Below are 12,969 nucleotides of genomic sequence, written 5' to 3'. Positions count from 1 at the left end.
ATCTTCACTTGAATATTCTTCTAGGCAAACTTTAGAAAAAGTTTATTAAAGGAAAAAAAATACTAGAAATTTGATTAAATAAATAAATTGATTTGAGAAGATTGACATCTGTATTTTAGTGAAGATAAATCAGTGATCTATTTTCTGAATGTTTACATATGTGAAAATGCCTTCTTGTTGTTTTCAACATAAATGATATTGAGCTGGGTATGAAATTCTCTGGTCCCAGTCTTCCCACTTCTGATTCTAAAGAGTCTACTCCTCTGTTTTTTTAAATGTATTTAGTGAGACATTCTCAGGCATGTCTGTTTTCTGTTCTTTGTAGAGTAAATCTTGATGAATATAATTTTTTAGGTTTGTAAATCAAAGTGGTGAACTATATCGACATATAAGTTTTCCCCCAGTGATTTTTGTCTTTTAAATTTGTTATATATTTACTTATAGTACATCTTAACTATCTTGATTTCTTCCTTGGGTACATTTATTATTTGTAAGCTAAACCCCTATTCCCTGTCACCAACAAGTATCATATTTTTTCTTTTCAATTTCCATCTGTTTTCTTTTTCTTTCACATTCTCAAGTTATTTACAACATCACTGATTCAAATGTCTGCACTGAGTCAGATCATTTACATCTTAGACCACTTCTTTCTGAGGATACTAGGCTGATATCCTCTAAGATATTCTTCTGTTCCCCCTTAGAAAATAATTTTGAGAGATATTTCTCCTCCATATCTTGAGGGTAACGGTTTCTTTTCCTGAGAGCTGAAAAATTCATAGGCTACAAAAAAAGCATTAGTCATTTTCCTGAGATTCACTCTTGCATGGATACAGTGAAAAAGACAGGTAATACTAAGTGTTGATGAGGAAGCAGAGACATTGGAACCTCATAGATTTCTGATGGGAATGTAAAATTCTATAGTTGACATTCCCATCCATTCAAACAAAATCTAACACACACATTTATTCACAATAGTCTACCAACTGATGAATGCCTAGCAAACTGGTAAATTCATACAATGGAATATTATCTGGCGACAAACATGAATGAAGCACTGATACATGCTATAATATCGGTAAACCTTGAGAACATATAAGTGGGTGGATGGGGGAAGGGGACAATGAGGGACATCTGTAATAGTGTCAACAATAAAAAAACACATTATGATAAGTAAAAGAAATGAGTCACAAAGAACACATTCTGGCGCTGGCCGGTTTGGCTCAGTGGATGGAGCGTCAGCCTGGGGACTGAAGGATCCTGGGTTTGATTCTAGTCAAGGGCACATGCCTGGGTTGCAGGCTCGATCCCCAGTAGAAGGCATGCAAGAGGCAGCGGATCAATGATTCTCTCTCATCATGATGCTTCTATCTCTCTCCCTCTCTCTTCCTGTCTGAAATCAATAAAAATATATTTTTTAAAAAAGAACACAGTCTGTATGATTCCATTTATATGAAATGTCCAGAATAGGAAAATCTATAGAGACAGATTAGCAGTAGCTGGTAGATTAATGGCTACCAGGGAATGGAGGGTTGGGGGAGTAAGGGGTGGCTGCTAATGGGTATGGGGTTTCTTTTTAGGATGATGAAGTATTCTAGAATTAGTGGTGATGGCTGCATAACCTTGTGACTATACTAAAACCACTGACTTGTAAACTTTTTTGAAAGGGTGAATTTTATGGTCTTGAGTTAATCTCAATAAAAATTGTTTTTTTATTTAAGAAAGAAAGCAACTTTAGAAGTCTTTAAAAATATTTTTTTCTATTTCAGTCTTATTTTGATGTCTACTACTTATGATAAAAACAATTTTCATTTACGTAAGCAAGTTTGCTTATATACTATAAAAAAATTACTTGTTTATCTTTAAAAATGTCACCTGACAGCCATCCTGGTTGATCCACTTGTGCTGTACTTCGTCTCTGGCAGAATCACTGAGGCCAGCATGATAAGCAAGAGCGGGGAGACCATTCTTCTGTAAGGTGTCAGCCATCGTGTCACATTCTCGCCTGGAGAGGCAGTAAATTATCCCTGAATCATCTGTCAAGAAATGAAGATTTGTAACATAAATAACAGCACAATCTATATTATGTTCTTTGAAACATATGAAACATAAATAGACCTCCATAGTCTTCTTAAAGTAGGTAGAAGAGTGCAAGCAAGGAGAACTCACATGCACTGAAAGTGTCAGGATTTGACCTTTAATCCCGTCCCTGCAATGACTCCTGAGGTGGACCTGGACAAACCCCGGGCACTATTTCACACTGGCTAGAAAATGGGAAGACACCCTTACACCAACTTTGTAGAAAACATATGGCAATATGTATCACAGAGCCCCAGGAATGCTTCTATCTTTTGACTCAGTTTCCTTTTATAAGTACCGCGCGCTAACCGATTGCGCCACTGGAGCTCCTGACTCAGTTTCCTTTTAGAAAATGAATCTAGAAAATAAAGTGGTACAAGGACTTATGCAAAAAGTTTTATTCGAATTTGAAAAATTAGAAAAATTTTAATGGCCAAAACTAGGTGGCCTATTAAGACATGAAATTATAAAATAATATACAGTACAATTATCAAGTATTTTCTATGTTTTTAAAAAGTCATGAGAAAATGCTCAAGATATAAAACAGATTAAGGGTAGAAACACAATACACACACACACACACACACTACTATATAGTATGCTAATGGACAGAAAAATGCACTCAAAAATTAATGGAAGAAAACAAACCAAAACAATAACAGTGACTTGTCTTGAGGTGAGGTTTGTCTTTTGCTTCCTTCTTCTTTTTGTTGTTATCTAAATGTTCTTCAATGAGCATGTATTACATTTATTGTTGTTTTTATGTATTTATTTTTAAAATCAGAAAATAAAGGTATTAAGAAAAAGTCATTTCTCTGTGTCAGAGCCAAAGGTATTTACACACTATTATGCTATTTATACTAGCTGCCAGGGAGAGGAGGGCCTGGAAAGGGAAATTACTGACTTTTTTCATGGTCCATCACTGCACTGTTTGATTTCTTCGAACCAATATGTATATTAAGATTTAAAAAATGAAATAAAGATGTTTAACAAAAAACTTCTCCATGGAAAGTGGGTTAACATGGGAAACGACCATGAATCTCAGAATCTCATTTATTTTAATTATTATAGTTTAAAGGCAGACACACTTGGGAGAACACACTGAAACAAAGACCTGCATAATTCATACACAGATAGAAGCCAGAGTTAAGGCACTGAAACCATAAATTACAAACTAGAGATGTAGGAGGAAGTATTTAATATTTTTTTGTTAGGGTTTTTTAAAAACGTATTTTTTATTGTTAGGGTTTATTGTTATCAAACCGAATGAGATTTCACAATATGCAGAACTGAGGGAGTTGAGATATTCTGCTCTATAAATAGCAAATCAGTGCTATCATGAGAAATGTTTAATATGCAATTTTATATATTCTACTGTGGTACTAAAAAGACATGTATTGATTACTTCTAGACATAATCCATCACATGGCTGTACTCACGTGGGTGATGCTTCCTGATCCATTCTAAGCAATCAAATGCTACCTTTTTAGGCTTTTTTGGGAGCACGTAGTATTTCAGATTATGTCTGTTAAAGCTCATGGTAAACCTAAAAGAAGTCCCAAACATAAAATTTTGTTACTATGAGAAAATATAGTTTTAGCCACCTTCAAAAATTAAATGCTGATTTTCCACAAAGCAAACCTAATTACTGAGTTGTGTTAAATTGAATATTGCCGCTAGCAGCTTACATCATAGAACAGAGCAATGGGAGGTGGGTTAGGGGGTCAACGAAATGAATGGTGACAGGGAGGGAGTGTCTACGGGACTAGATGACAGGGAGTTAGAAGGACTGTGGAAGAGAACACAGGCAGGTAAGCCGAGAGCCCAGTCTCCACGATGAAGATGACTAAGAGCAGAGGACTAAAACATTATTTAAAAGATTAAGAAAATCAGCTCAGCCAGTGTGGCTCCGTGGTTGAGCATCGACCTATAAACCAGGAGGTCGTGGTTCGATTCCTGGTCACAGCACATGCCCGGGTTGCAGGCTTGATCCCCAGTGGGGGGCATTCAGGAGGTAGCCAATCCATGTTGATTCTCTCATCATTGATGTTTCTATCTCTCCCTTTCCCTTCCTCTTTGAAATAAGAATAATTAAGAAAAAATATATACTAGAGGCCCAGTGCATGAAATTCGTGCACGGGGGGGGGGGGTATGGGGGGTGGCCCCCTGAGCCCAGCCTGCACCCTCTCCAATCCAGGACCCCTTGGAGGACATCCCTCTCACAATCCTGAACCACTGGCTCCTAATTGCTCACATGCCTGCCGGCCTGATGGCCCCTAACTGCCCCCTGCTGCCGGCCAGGTCGCTCCTAACTGCCCCCCCCCCCCCCCGCTGGCCTGGTCCCCCCTTACGCCCCCCCCCTCCAGCCTGGTCTCCCCCAACTGCTCCACACCCCCCCCCCCGCTGGCCTAGTTGCCCCTCACTGCCCATCCTGCCATCCTGGTCACCCCCAACTGTCCCCCCTGCCAGCCTGGTCACCCCTCACAGCCCCCTCACCGGTCTGGTCACCCCACGCAGCCTGCTTGTTCAGTTTTTGGTCGTCCCTCACTAACCTCCCTGCTAGCCTGGTTGCCCCTCATTAATGCCCCTGCCGGCCTGGTCGTAGGCAGCCATCTTGTGAGGGTGTAAGGGTTAATTTACATATTACCTCTTTATTTTATATATTATATATATATATATATGTGTGTGTGTGTGTGTGTGTGTGTGTGTGTGTGTGTATATATATATATATATATATATATATATATATATATATATAGACTAGCGTTCCCGTTGCAGGAAAAATCCTGCAATAGGGTTTCCTGCTGCACTCTACCCCACCCTGCCTGCTCTCCTCCCTTGTCCCCTGCCCCGCGATCTCCGCCAGCCCCCCTGCTTTTCTAACTTCTCCACCAGCCCGCTCTCCTTCCTTCTTCCCTGGCCCCGCCTCCGCTCCTCCCTTCTCCCCCCGCCCGCCTTCTCTGCCAGCCCGCCTGCTTTTCCCTTATCCCCCGGCCCCGCCTCCGCTCTTCCCTTTTCCCCGGCCCTGCCTCCGCTCCTCCCTACTCCCCCGGCCCCGCCTCCGTTCCTCCCTTCTCCCCCGGCCCCACCTCCGCTCCTCCCTTCTCCCCCGGCCCGCCTTCTCTGCCAGCCCGCTCTCCTTCCTTCTCCCCCCGGCCCCGCCTCCGCTCCTCCCTTCTCCCCCGGCCCGCCTTCTCTGCCAGCCCGCTCTCCTTCCTTCTCCCCCCGGCCCCACCTCCGCTCCTCCATTCTCCCCCGGCCCCGCCTCCGCTCCTCCCTTCTCCCCCGGCCCCACCTCCGCTCCTCCCTTCTCCCCTGGCCCCGCCTCCGCTCCTCCCTTCTCCCATGGCCCCGCCCCTTCTCCCCGGCCCCGCCTACTCAACTTCCTTCTCCCCCGGCCCCGCCTCCGCTCCTCCCTTCTCCTCCCCCTGGCTTGCTTGCTTCTCTGCAGCTTTGCTCCCTTCTGCAGCTCTTGGATTCTTTCTACACTGTCGCAATATGCAAATTAGCCGCCATCTTTGTTGGGGTAATTTGCATATCCGTCCTGATTGGTTGGTGGGCGTGGCTTGGCTGGTGGGCGTGGCTTTGGCATAGCGAAGGTGCGGTCAATTTGCATATTTGTCTATTATTAGATTAGATAATCATAAGAGAAAACATATACATTTTCAGGCCACCACTGTTCCCAAATTTTGACTGTGTACATGAGGAGCTAATTGCCGGGCAACAAAAGGAGCGTGGACCATTGCACTTTGGCTCTGCGCCCCGGAGAATGTGGGTGATGCTGAGAAGATGTGCTCTTCTCTCTCTGGTCTTTTGCCCTGGGTGTCCCACTTCCTCAGGAAGCTCTTCCTCTCCGTTACCTCCTCTCTTGTACTTCAGTCTCTTCTGTGAACTCTTCTCTTTTTTCTCTGAATACGTCCTAAGATCACCAATCCTAAAAACAACAAAAGCTTCCCCTGACCCAGTACCGCACTGCTGCCGGCACCCACCTTTCTTTCCCTCCAGTGTCAAGACACTGAGGCTCCCAGCCGACGAACCACACACTCAGCTTCTTCTCATCACTTCCATCCTGGCTTTCCCGTTACCCTTCTACCAAAATTGTTTTTGTCAAAGCTTTTACCACTAAAGAACTGTTATAGGATCCATGACCTGCAGGGACCCTCCACTGCCCCAGGTTCCAACATCTCCGCAGGAAGGACACGTTGAATTTCGAGCACAAAGCCCTCCCAGTGCCTAGGCTGATGGGGAGGAGGCTGCTATTCAAGGGTGTGGAGGTCAGAGGGAGGCAACCACTGACTTTCTGTTTTTGTATCTAAATCCAAGCTAGCTGGGTCCAGGATTTGTTGCCATTGGTGGGATAAACGTGTTTAGTTTTAGAACTGAAGAATGCCTTGCTGGTGGAGGGCAGCCACACCGCTGAAGGGACTGCTGTTCAGCTAAGAAGGCCACGCAGGAGGCAGTAGTAGCCTTCACCGACATCTGTTTTTTTGCGTTGGTTTTCCAGACTGCGTCCTCTCTGACCTCTCCGTCACGCCACATTGGCTATCCTTGTTGAAAGCCCATTAGCTCTTACAATTTCACATTCCCTTCACCTCTCTGATCCCCCCATCTCCATCTTTTCTTCCTTCGCTCACTCCCTAAGTGACAATCACCCCCGAAATGCTAGGCTCTCCTCTTCTTCCCCTGCATTTTCTTCAGGGACCACACTTTCTTTAGACTGCATCCAAATACCATTCCCACCACTCCCAACTTTTGCCTCCAGCTTAGACCTTTCTTCAGATTTCCAACCCATAATCCAACTCCTTTTCACACAAATGGTCTAAAACTGGGCATGCATGCCCCCCCAGGGAGGGGTCACAAAGACTTTCTAAAAGCACAAGAGCAAAGACGATTTTTAAGGAATCGATTTCCAGGTCCTCCCTTCTCCATTTTCACATGTCACTTTTGCTAAAAGACTCATCTGAGAATGCGCCTGCAGTCGAGGCATCCTGCTGGTTTCTCCTGCCCCCATATTTTTTTTCTTTTACAATTGTCCTCTCACTTTCTAAAAATAAACAAACGAACCGAACCCTACTTTTGACTCCTTCTGAACTTTACTACCGTGCACTGCTCCAGGTGCAAACACCTCCAGGACATTTAAAAAAAAAAAAAGTCTAGTATGGGTATAGGTAAAACTTTCTTTAGTCAAAGAAACAGAAACCGTTGGAAGCTTCACGTTTGTTAAGTGTTTTACATATTTCTGTTAAGGGTAGGGTATGACATCAGGAATGAAGTATTTCAGCCTCTATTGGAATGCTCTGGTTTCAGATAGAGAGGAAGGTGGTGGGAGTGAAGATGATTTTTACTTTATGACCATGCTTCTTCCTTCATCCCTGAAAACTGTCAGAGAATGCATTACTCTGAGTCAAAACCATCCCTCTTCTATCACTTGTACAAGACACTCAGAGCTTTCTTTTTTTATTATTTTTTAAAATATATTTTATTGATTTTTTACAGAGAGGAAGGGAGAGGGATAGAGAGCCAGAAACATCGATGAGAGAGAAACATCGATCAGCTGCCTCCTGCACACCCCCTACTGGGGATGTGCCCGCAACCAATGTACATGCCCTTGACCGGAATAGAACCTGGGGCCTTTCAGTCCGCAGACCGACGCTCTACCCACTGAGCCAAACCGGTTTCGGCCAGAGCTTTCTTTTAGTGCTTGAAATGGCAGAGCATATGTAGCAAGCAGATTGTGGCAAAGAAGGGGGCAGATAAAAGTCTGATATATTCAAGGACTGATTTGATTGTTTTCAGTTCATTACTTACAATCATTGCCACAGCAAAAGAAACTGCAGTCTTGATAGAATTAAGGCATTAAAAAAAATTGCTCAGGCCTGGCCAGTATGGCCTAGTGGTTTGAGCATCATCCCATGCACCAGGAGGTCACTGGTTTGATACCTGGCCAGGGAAAAAGCCCAGGTTGCTGGCTCAATCCCCAGTGGGGGCCATGCAGGCAGCCAATCAATGTTCCTCTTTCATCGATGTTTCTCTCTCCCCCTCTCCCTTCCTCTCTCTCTAAAAATCAATAAAAACATCTATATATATAAAAGCCTAAGCAACTGGCCAACTGTCCGGTAGCTATGACGCACACTGACCACCAGGGGGCAGGCGCTCAATACACAGGCATGGAAACATGGAACAGATTGATGAATTACAGAGGGAAGGGGGAGGGGGAGGGAGAGGGAGAGGGTGGGGAGAGATTAACCAAAGGTCTTATATGCATACTAGAGGCCCGGTGCATGGATTCGTGTACTGGTGAGTCCCTCGGCCTGCCCTGTGGGGAATGGGCCGAAATCAGCTCTCTGACATTCCCCAGGGGTCCCAGATTGCGAGAGGGTGCAGGCCAGGCCCAGGGACCCCACCCGTGCATGAATCCATGCACTGGGCCTCTAGTATTTTAATAAAAAAGAATGGCCTTATTGCCTTTTCCTACATTTTACACCACACTTCCCAGGAACCAAGAGGTCACTGGTTCGATTCCTGGTCACGGCACATGCCAGGTTGAAGGCTCGATCCCCAGTAGCAGGAGGCAGCCAATCGATGATTCTCTCTCATCACTGATGTTTCTATCTCTGTCTCCCTTCTCCCTTCCTCTCTCTGAAATCAATAAAAACATATTTTAAAAAAGCTGAGTCAAAAAAGAAGACAGTAGCAATGCTGGTGGGAATGTAAAATGGGCAGGCACTTTGGGAAATAGTCTGGCAGTTCTCAAAAGGTAGAAAATAGAGTTAGCACACAACCCAACAATTCCATTCCTGCGTCTATATCCGAGAGTCAGGAAAACACAGGTCCGCATAAAAACTTGTATGTGAATGTTCATAACAGCATTACTCATAATAGCCAAAAAAGGTAAACAACCCCAGTGTTGACCAATCTACACTAATAAAAGGGTAATATGCTAATTAGACCGGGAGACCTTCCAAAGCCATGGTGGCCGGACTGAGGCAAAGGCGGTTAGGAGAGAGCAGGCCAGCGGAGGGGGGAAGGGGGGCACTTGGAGATAAGAAGGCCGGCAAGGGGGGGGGGTTCCCCCAGTTGGGGGCAAGCAGGCTGGGGGGGGGGCAGTTGGGGGCGAGCAGGCCAGGGGGGTGGGGGGAGACAGTTGGAACAAGCAGGCAGGCAGTCAGGTGAACGGTTAGGAGCCAGTGGTCCTGGATTGTGAGAGGGATCCCAGATTGGAGAGAGTGCAGGCTGGGCTGAGGGACACTCCCTTTCCCCCACCCCACCCCGTGCACGAATTTCGTGTACCGGGCCACTAGTGAATAAATAAAATGTGATATACCCCTAACAATGGAATATTCTTCACCAATAAACTTTGAAAACATTATGCTAAGTGAAAGAAGCCATATTGGATGATTCTCTTTATATGCGACTAGAGGTCCCTGGTTGCCTGTAGCCACCCACCCCCGGTTCCCAGGCTGGGGGCAGACCCCTGGTGGTCAGTGCACATCATAGCCAACTGGTCGTTCCGCCGCCTGGTCGATTTGCATATTATGCTTTTATATACATATATATAGAGAGAGATATCCAGAATAGGCAAATCTCAAGACAGAAGGTAGATTGGTGCTTGCCTCAGGCTGTCAGGGGGTATGAGGGGAAAGTGGGATTGACTACTAATGGATATGGGTGCTTTTGCAGGGTGAGGAAAACATTTTAAAATTGATTGTGGTAATGGCTGCACAACTCTGACTACTAAAAACCACTGAATGATACACTTTAAATAGGTGAATTGAATGGTATGTGTATTATATCTCAATAAAGCTGATATATTCAAAACATTGGGCATAAAATCTGAAATTTTTATTTGTGGCATAGAGAAATGTTTACTAATTTAGTCAAACAGACTACTTTTACTAAAAATAAGAAAATGACATCGTATCAGGACAGAAAGCTGTAGATCCCAAATCCAATTAAAGCCAAAACAAGTATCTCTACAGCAAATAGACGCTAAACTCCAGCAGATGGGCCGCTAACTAAAAGCAGCATTCCCACAATTTGTTAGAATGAAAAAGATAAGTCTCTCTGATTTTATTACAGAGAACAAATCTGACGTGGCCTGCTGGAAAGCAGTATGTTTGGAATTACCAGATATTGTAATTAGAGGCAGTGCTCATCAATTGATAAATGGGTAACGGAAACGTGGAATGCCCCCAAAATGGAAGATTATTCAGCCATAAAAATGAATGAAGGATTGACACAGGCTACAACATGGACGTCCCTTGAGAACATTATGCTAAGTGATGGGGAGTGACTGCTTAGAAGCGCTGAGGTTTCTTTTTTGGATGATGAAAACGTTCTGAACTTAGATTTGGGGGATGATTGAACAATTCTGTGAACATTCAAAAAACCCAACTAAATATTTTTAAAAATATATTTTATTGATTTTTTACAGAGAGGAAGGGAGAGGGATAGAGAGTTAGAAACATCGATGAGAAACATCGATCAGCTGCCTCCTGCACACCCGCTACTGGGGATGTGACCACAACCAAGGTACATGCCCTTGACCGGAATCAAACCTGGGACCTTTCAGTCCGCAGGCCGACGCTGTATCCACTGAGCCAAACCGGTTAGGGCAAATACAACTAAATTTTAACCTTTAAATGGGTGGATTTTATGGCGTGTCAATTACATCTTAATAAATATATGATTTTTTAAAAAAAAAGAAGTTTGGATTTGATTGTATTTCACTAAGGGAGTTGTTGCCATTAAAATAAAAAATATTATCAGGTCCAGGGTGTCAAACTCATGTGATTTTAAGTGATGTGGTAGGAAATGGAATCAATTTGTGCTCAGCTCTTGTTGCTTTTGGAACTTAAATACTTGTCTTGAGGATATGTACTAGTTTATGTGAATTATAAACAGTCAAAATTTTCTTTTTTTATATATAAGAAAATAAGTCTAATGCGGCTGATTGGTTTGGCAATGAAAACTGGATTTGCCAATCAGGTTACGTGGTAGTCATTTCCCATTATTTGAAAGAACTAATCAGTAGACACAAAGTTTTGACAAGACTAATTTAAAAGCATATCACAGAATAAAAAGAAATATGTCAAAAATAGATTAGGAAAGGTCTTCAGAATAAATTGGATATAAGGTTTATTTATGTGAAACAGCAATTGGGTAAGTCTTGGTAAGGCATTTTTTAGGGTATATTTCCCAGAAAAAGTGAAGTGAGTAACTAATGATCGGACTTATTTTGCCAGTCACATGGTTTATAAATCTTTGCTTTCAACAAAATTTGGAGGACTTAATTGAGTTGTTGGTTGAAATATCATTAAAAATAATTTTTCATGACAGATCATTACGTAATGTTGGCATATGTGTCAGAAGGAATTCAAATAATTGAGTGTTATTACTACAATAAAATGCTTTCCATTGCCATCCACGTTTTTGTGAGCAGTGTTTCTCAATGCTTACATCTATAAAAGAAATTGAAGCCACCGGCCAGTATGGCTCAGTAGTTGAGCATCGATCTATGAACCAGGAGGTTCAGTTCCCAGAGTACATGCCCAGGTTGCGGGTTCAGTGCCCAGGGTGGGGCTTGTAGGAGGCAGCCAATCAATGATTCTCTCTCATCAATGATGTTTCTCTCTCTCTCACTCTTTCTTCCTCTCTGAAATCAATTATATAAATAAACTGGAGCCAACTGAATTCACCCACAGATATATGAACTAACTGGGGGATGGGGGAGTCCTATCTTTATTAAGTTACACATTCTCAATCAAAATTTATGCTTAAGAAATTTTAAAAATATATTTGAACTGTGCTCACAGCCATCGCCACGCTGCCATCGTTAATGCCAGCCAGCCTCTAGCACCTGGGTTCCAGTCCAAGGAGAAGGGGGGCTAAGTAAGGAGTTCTCTATACCATGGCTCTTACAAAGTGGGCTGCCCACAAATCAACCCGTGGTAACGTACCATGGAAGCAACTGGCTACCAAAGCCACTCGCAAGAGTGTGCCCTGTACAGGAGGGGTAAAGAAACCTGATCGTTACAGGCCTGGCACTGTGGCACTCTGTGAAATTAGACCTTCTCCGAAGTCCACTGAACTTCTGAGTCACAAACTTCCCTTCCAGCGTCTGGTGGGAGAAATTGCTCAGGACTTCAAAACAGACGTGTGCTTCCAGCGTGCAGCTATTTGGTGCTCCGCAGGAGGCAGGAGGCCTATCTGGTTGGCCTTTTGGAAGACACCAACCTATCCATGCCAAATGTGCAACAATTATGCCAAAGGACACCCACCCAACACACTGCAAACGTGGAGAATGTGCTTAAGAACCCACTATGATGGGAACTATTTTGTTCTTTTTTTAAAAAAAATATATTTGTATTGATTTCAGAGGAAGGAGAGGGAGAGAGAGAAACATCCATGATGAGAATCATGGATCGGCTGCCTCCTGCAAGTCCCCCAATGGGGATCGAGCCTACAACCCAGGCATGTGCCCTTGACCGGAATCAGACCTGGGACCTTTCAGTTCATAGGCCACGCTCTATCCGCTGAGCTAAACCAGCTAGGGCTATTTCATTCTTTAAAAAAAATTCTCCTCTTCCTGTTATTAGTAGTTCTGAATGTTAGATATTTTCTTTCCATGGGGTTAAAAGGTACCTAAGTATATGACTACAAGTGGAAAATAGGGGACAGAAATTGGGTATTGGCAGTTTTTCCATTTTCATTTGTGTGTAAATTTTTTTAATGTAAATGCTGGGACATAAAGCATTCATGCAAGTGAAAATGTTTCAGCGAACAAGTTTCAGCAGTTCAACTTTTTTAATTTTTCTGGCCAACGCCAACATTTGGATTTTTTAAAAACAAGTAAATTTCTTATTGATGGCAACTAAATGGTGTTTGTAGCAT

General features: G+C 43.3%; 1 protein-coding gene across 3 annotated transcripts in view; it reads right to left on the bottom strand.

Annotated features, from left to right (window-relative positions):
- Positions 1-12,969, bottom strand: part of LOC307114380 (recQ-like DNA helicase BLM) — a 79,924-nt gene that overhangs the window by 26,611 nt on the left and 40,344 nt on the right. For all 3 annotated transcript variants that reach the window (XM_079800974.1, XM_079800973.1, XM_079800975.1), the window contains 2 exons: positions 3,516-3,622; positions 1,873-2,033 (listed from right to left, as the gene is read on the bottom strand). In XM_079800974.1, the coding sequence (XP_079657100.1) occupies positions 1,873-2,033; positions 3,516-3,622 (268 nt within the window). The remainder of the gene's footprint in view (positions 1-1,872; positions 2,034-3,515; positions 3,623-12,969) is intronic.

The sequence above is a fragment of the Cnephaeus nilssonii genome, assembly GCF_951640355.1.
Source record: "Cnephaeus nilssonii genome assembly, contig: SUPER_18_unloc_1, whole genome shotgun sequence".
Taxonomy (NCBI): Eukaryota; Metazoa; Chordata; class Mammalia; order Chiroptera; family Vespertilionidae; genus Cnephaeus; species Cnephaeus nilssonii.
The sequence above is the reverse complement of the archived record's forward strand: the minus strand, read 5'-3'. Positions and strand labels throughout refer to the sequence as shown.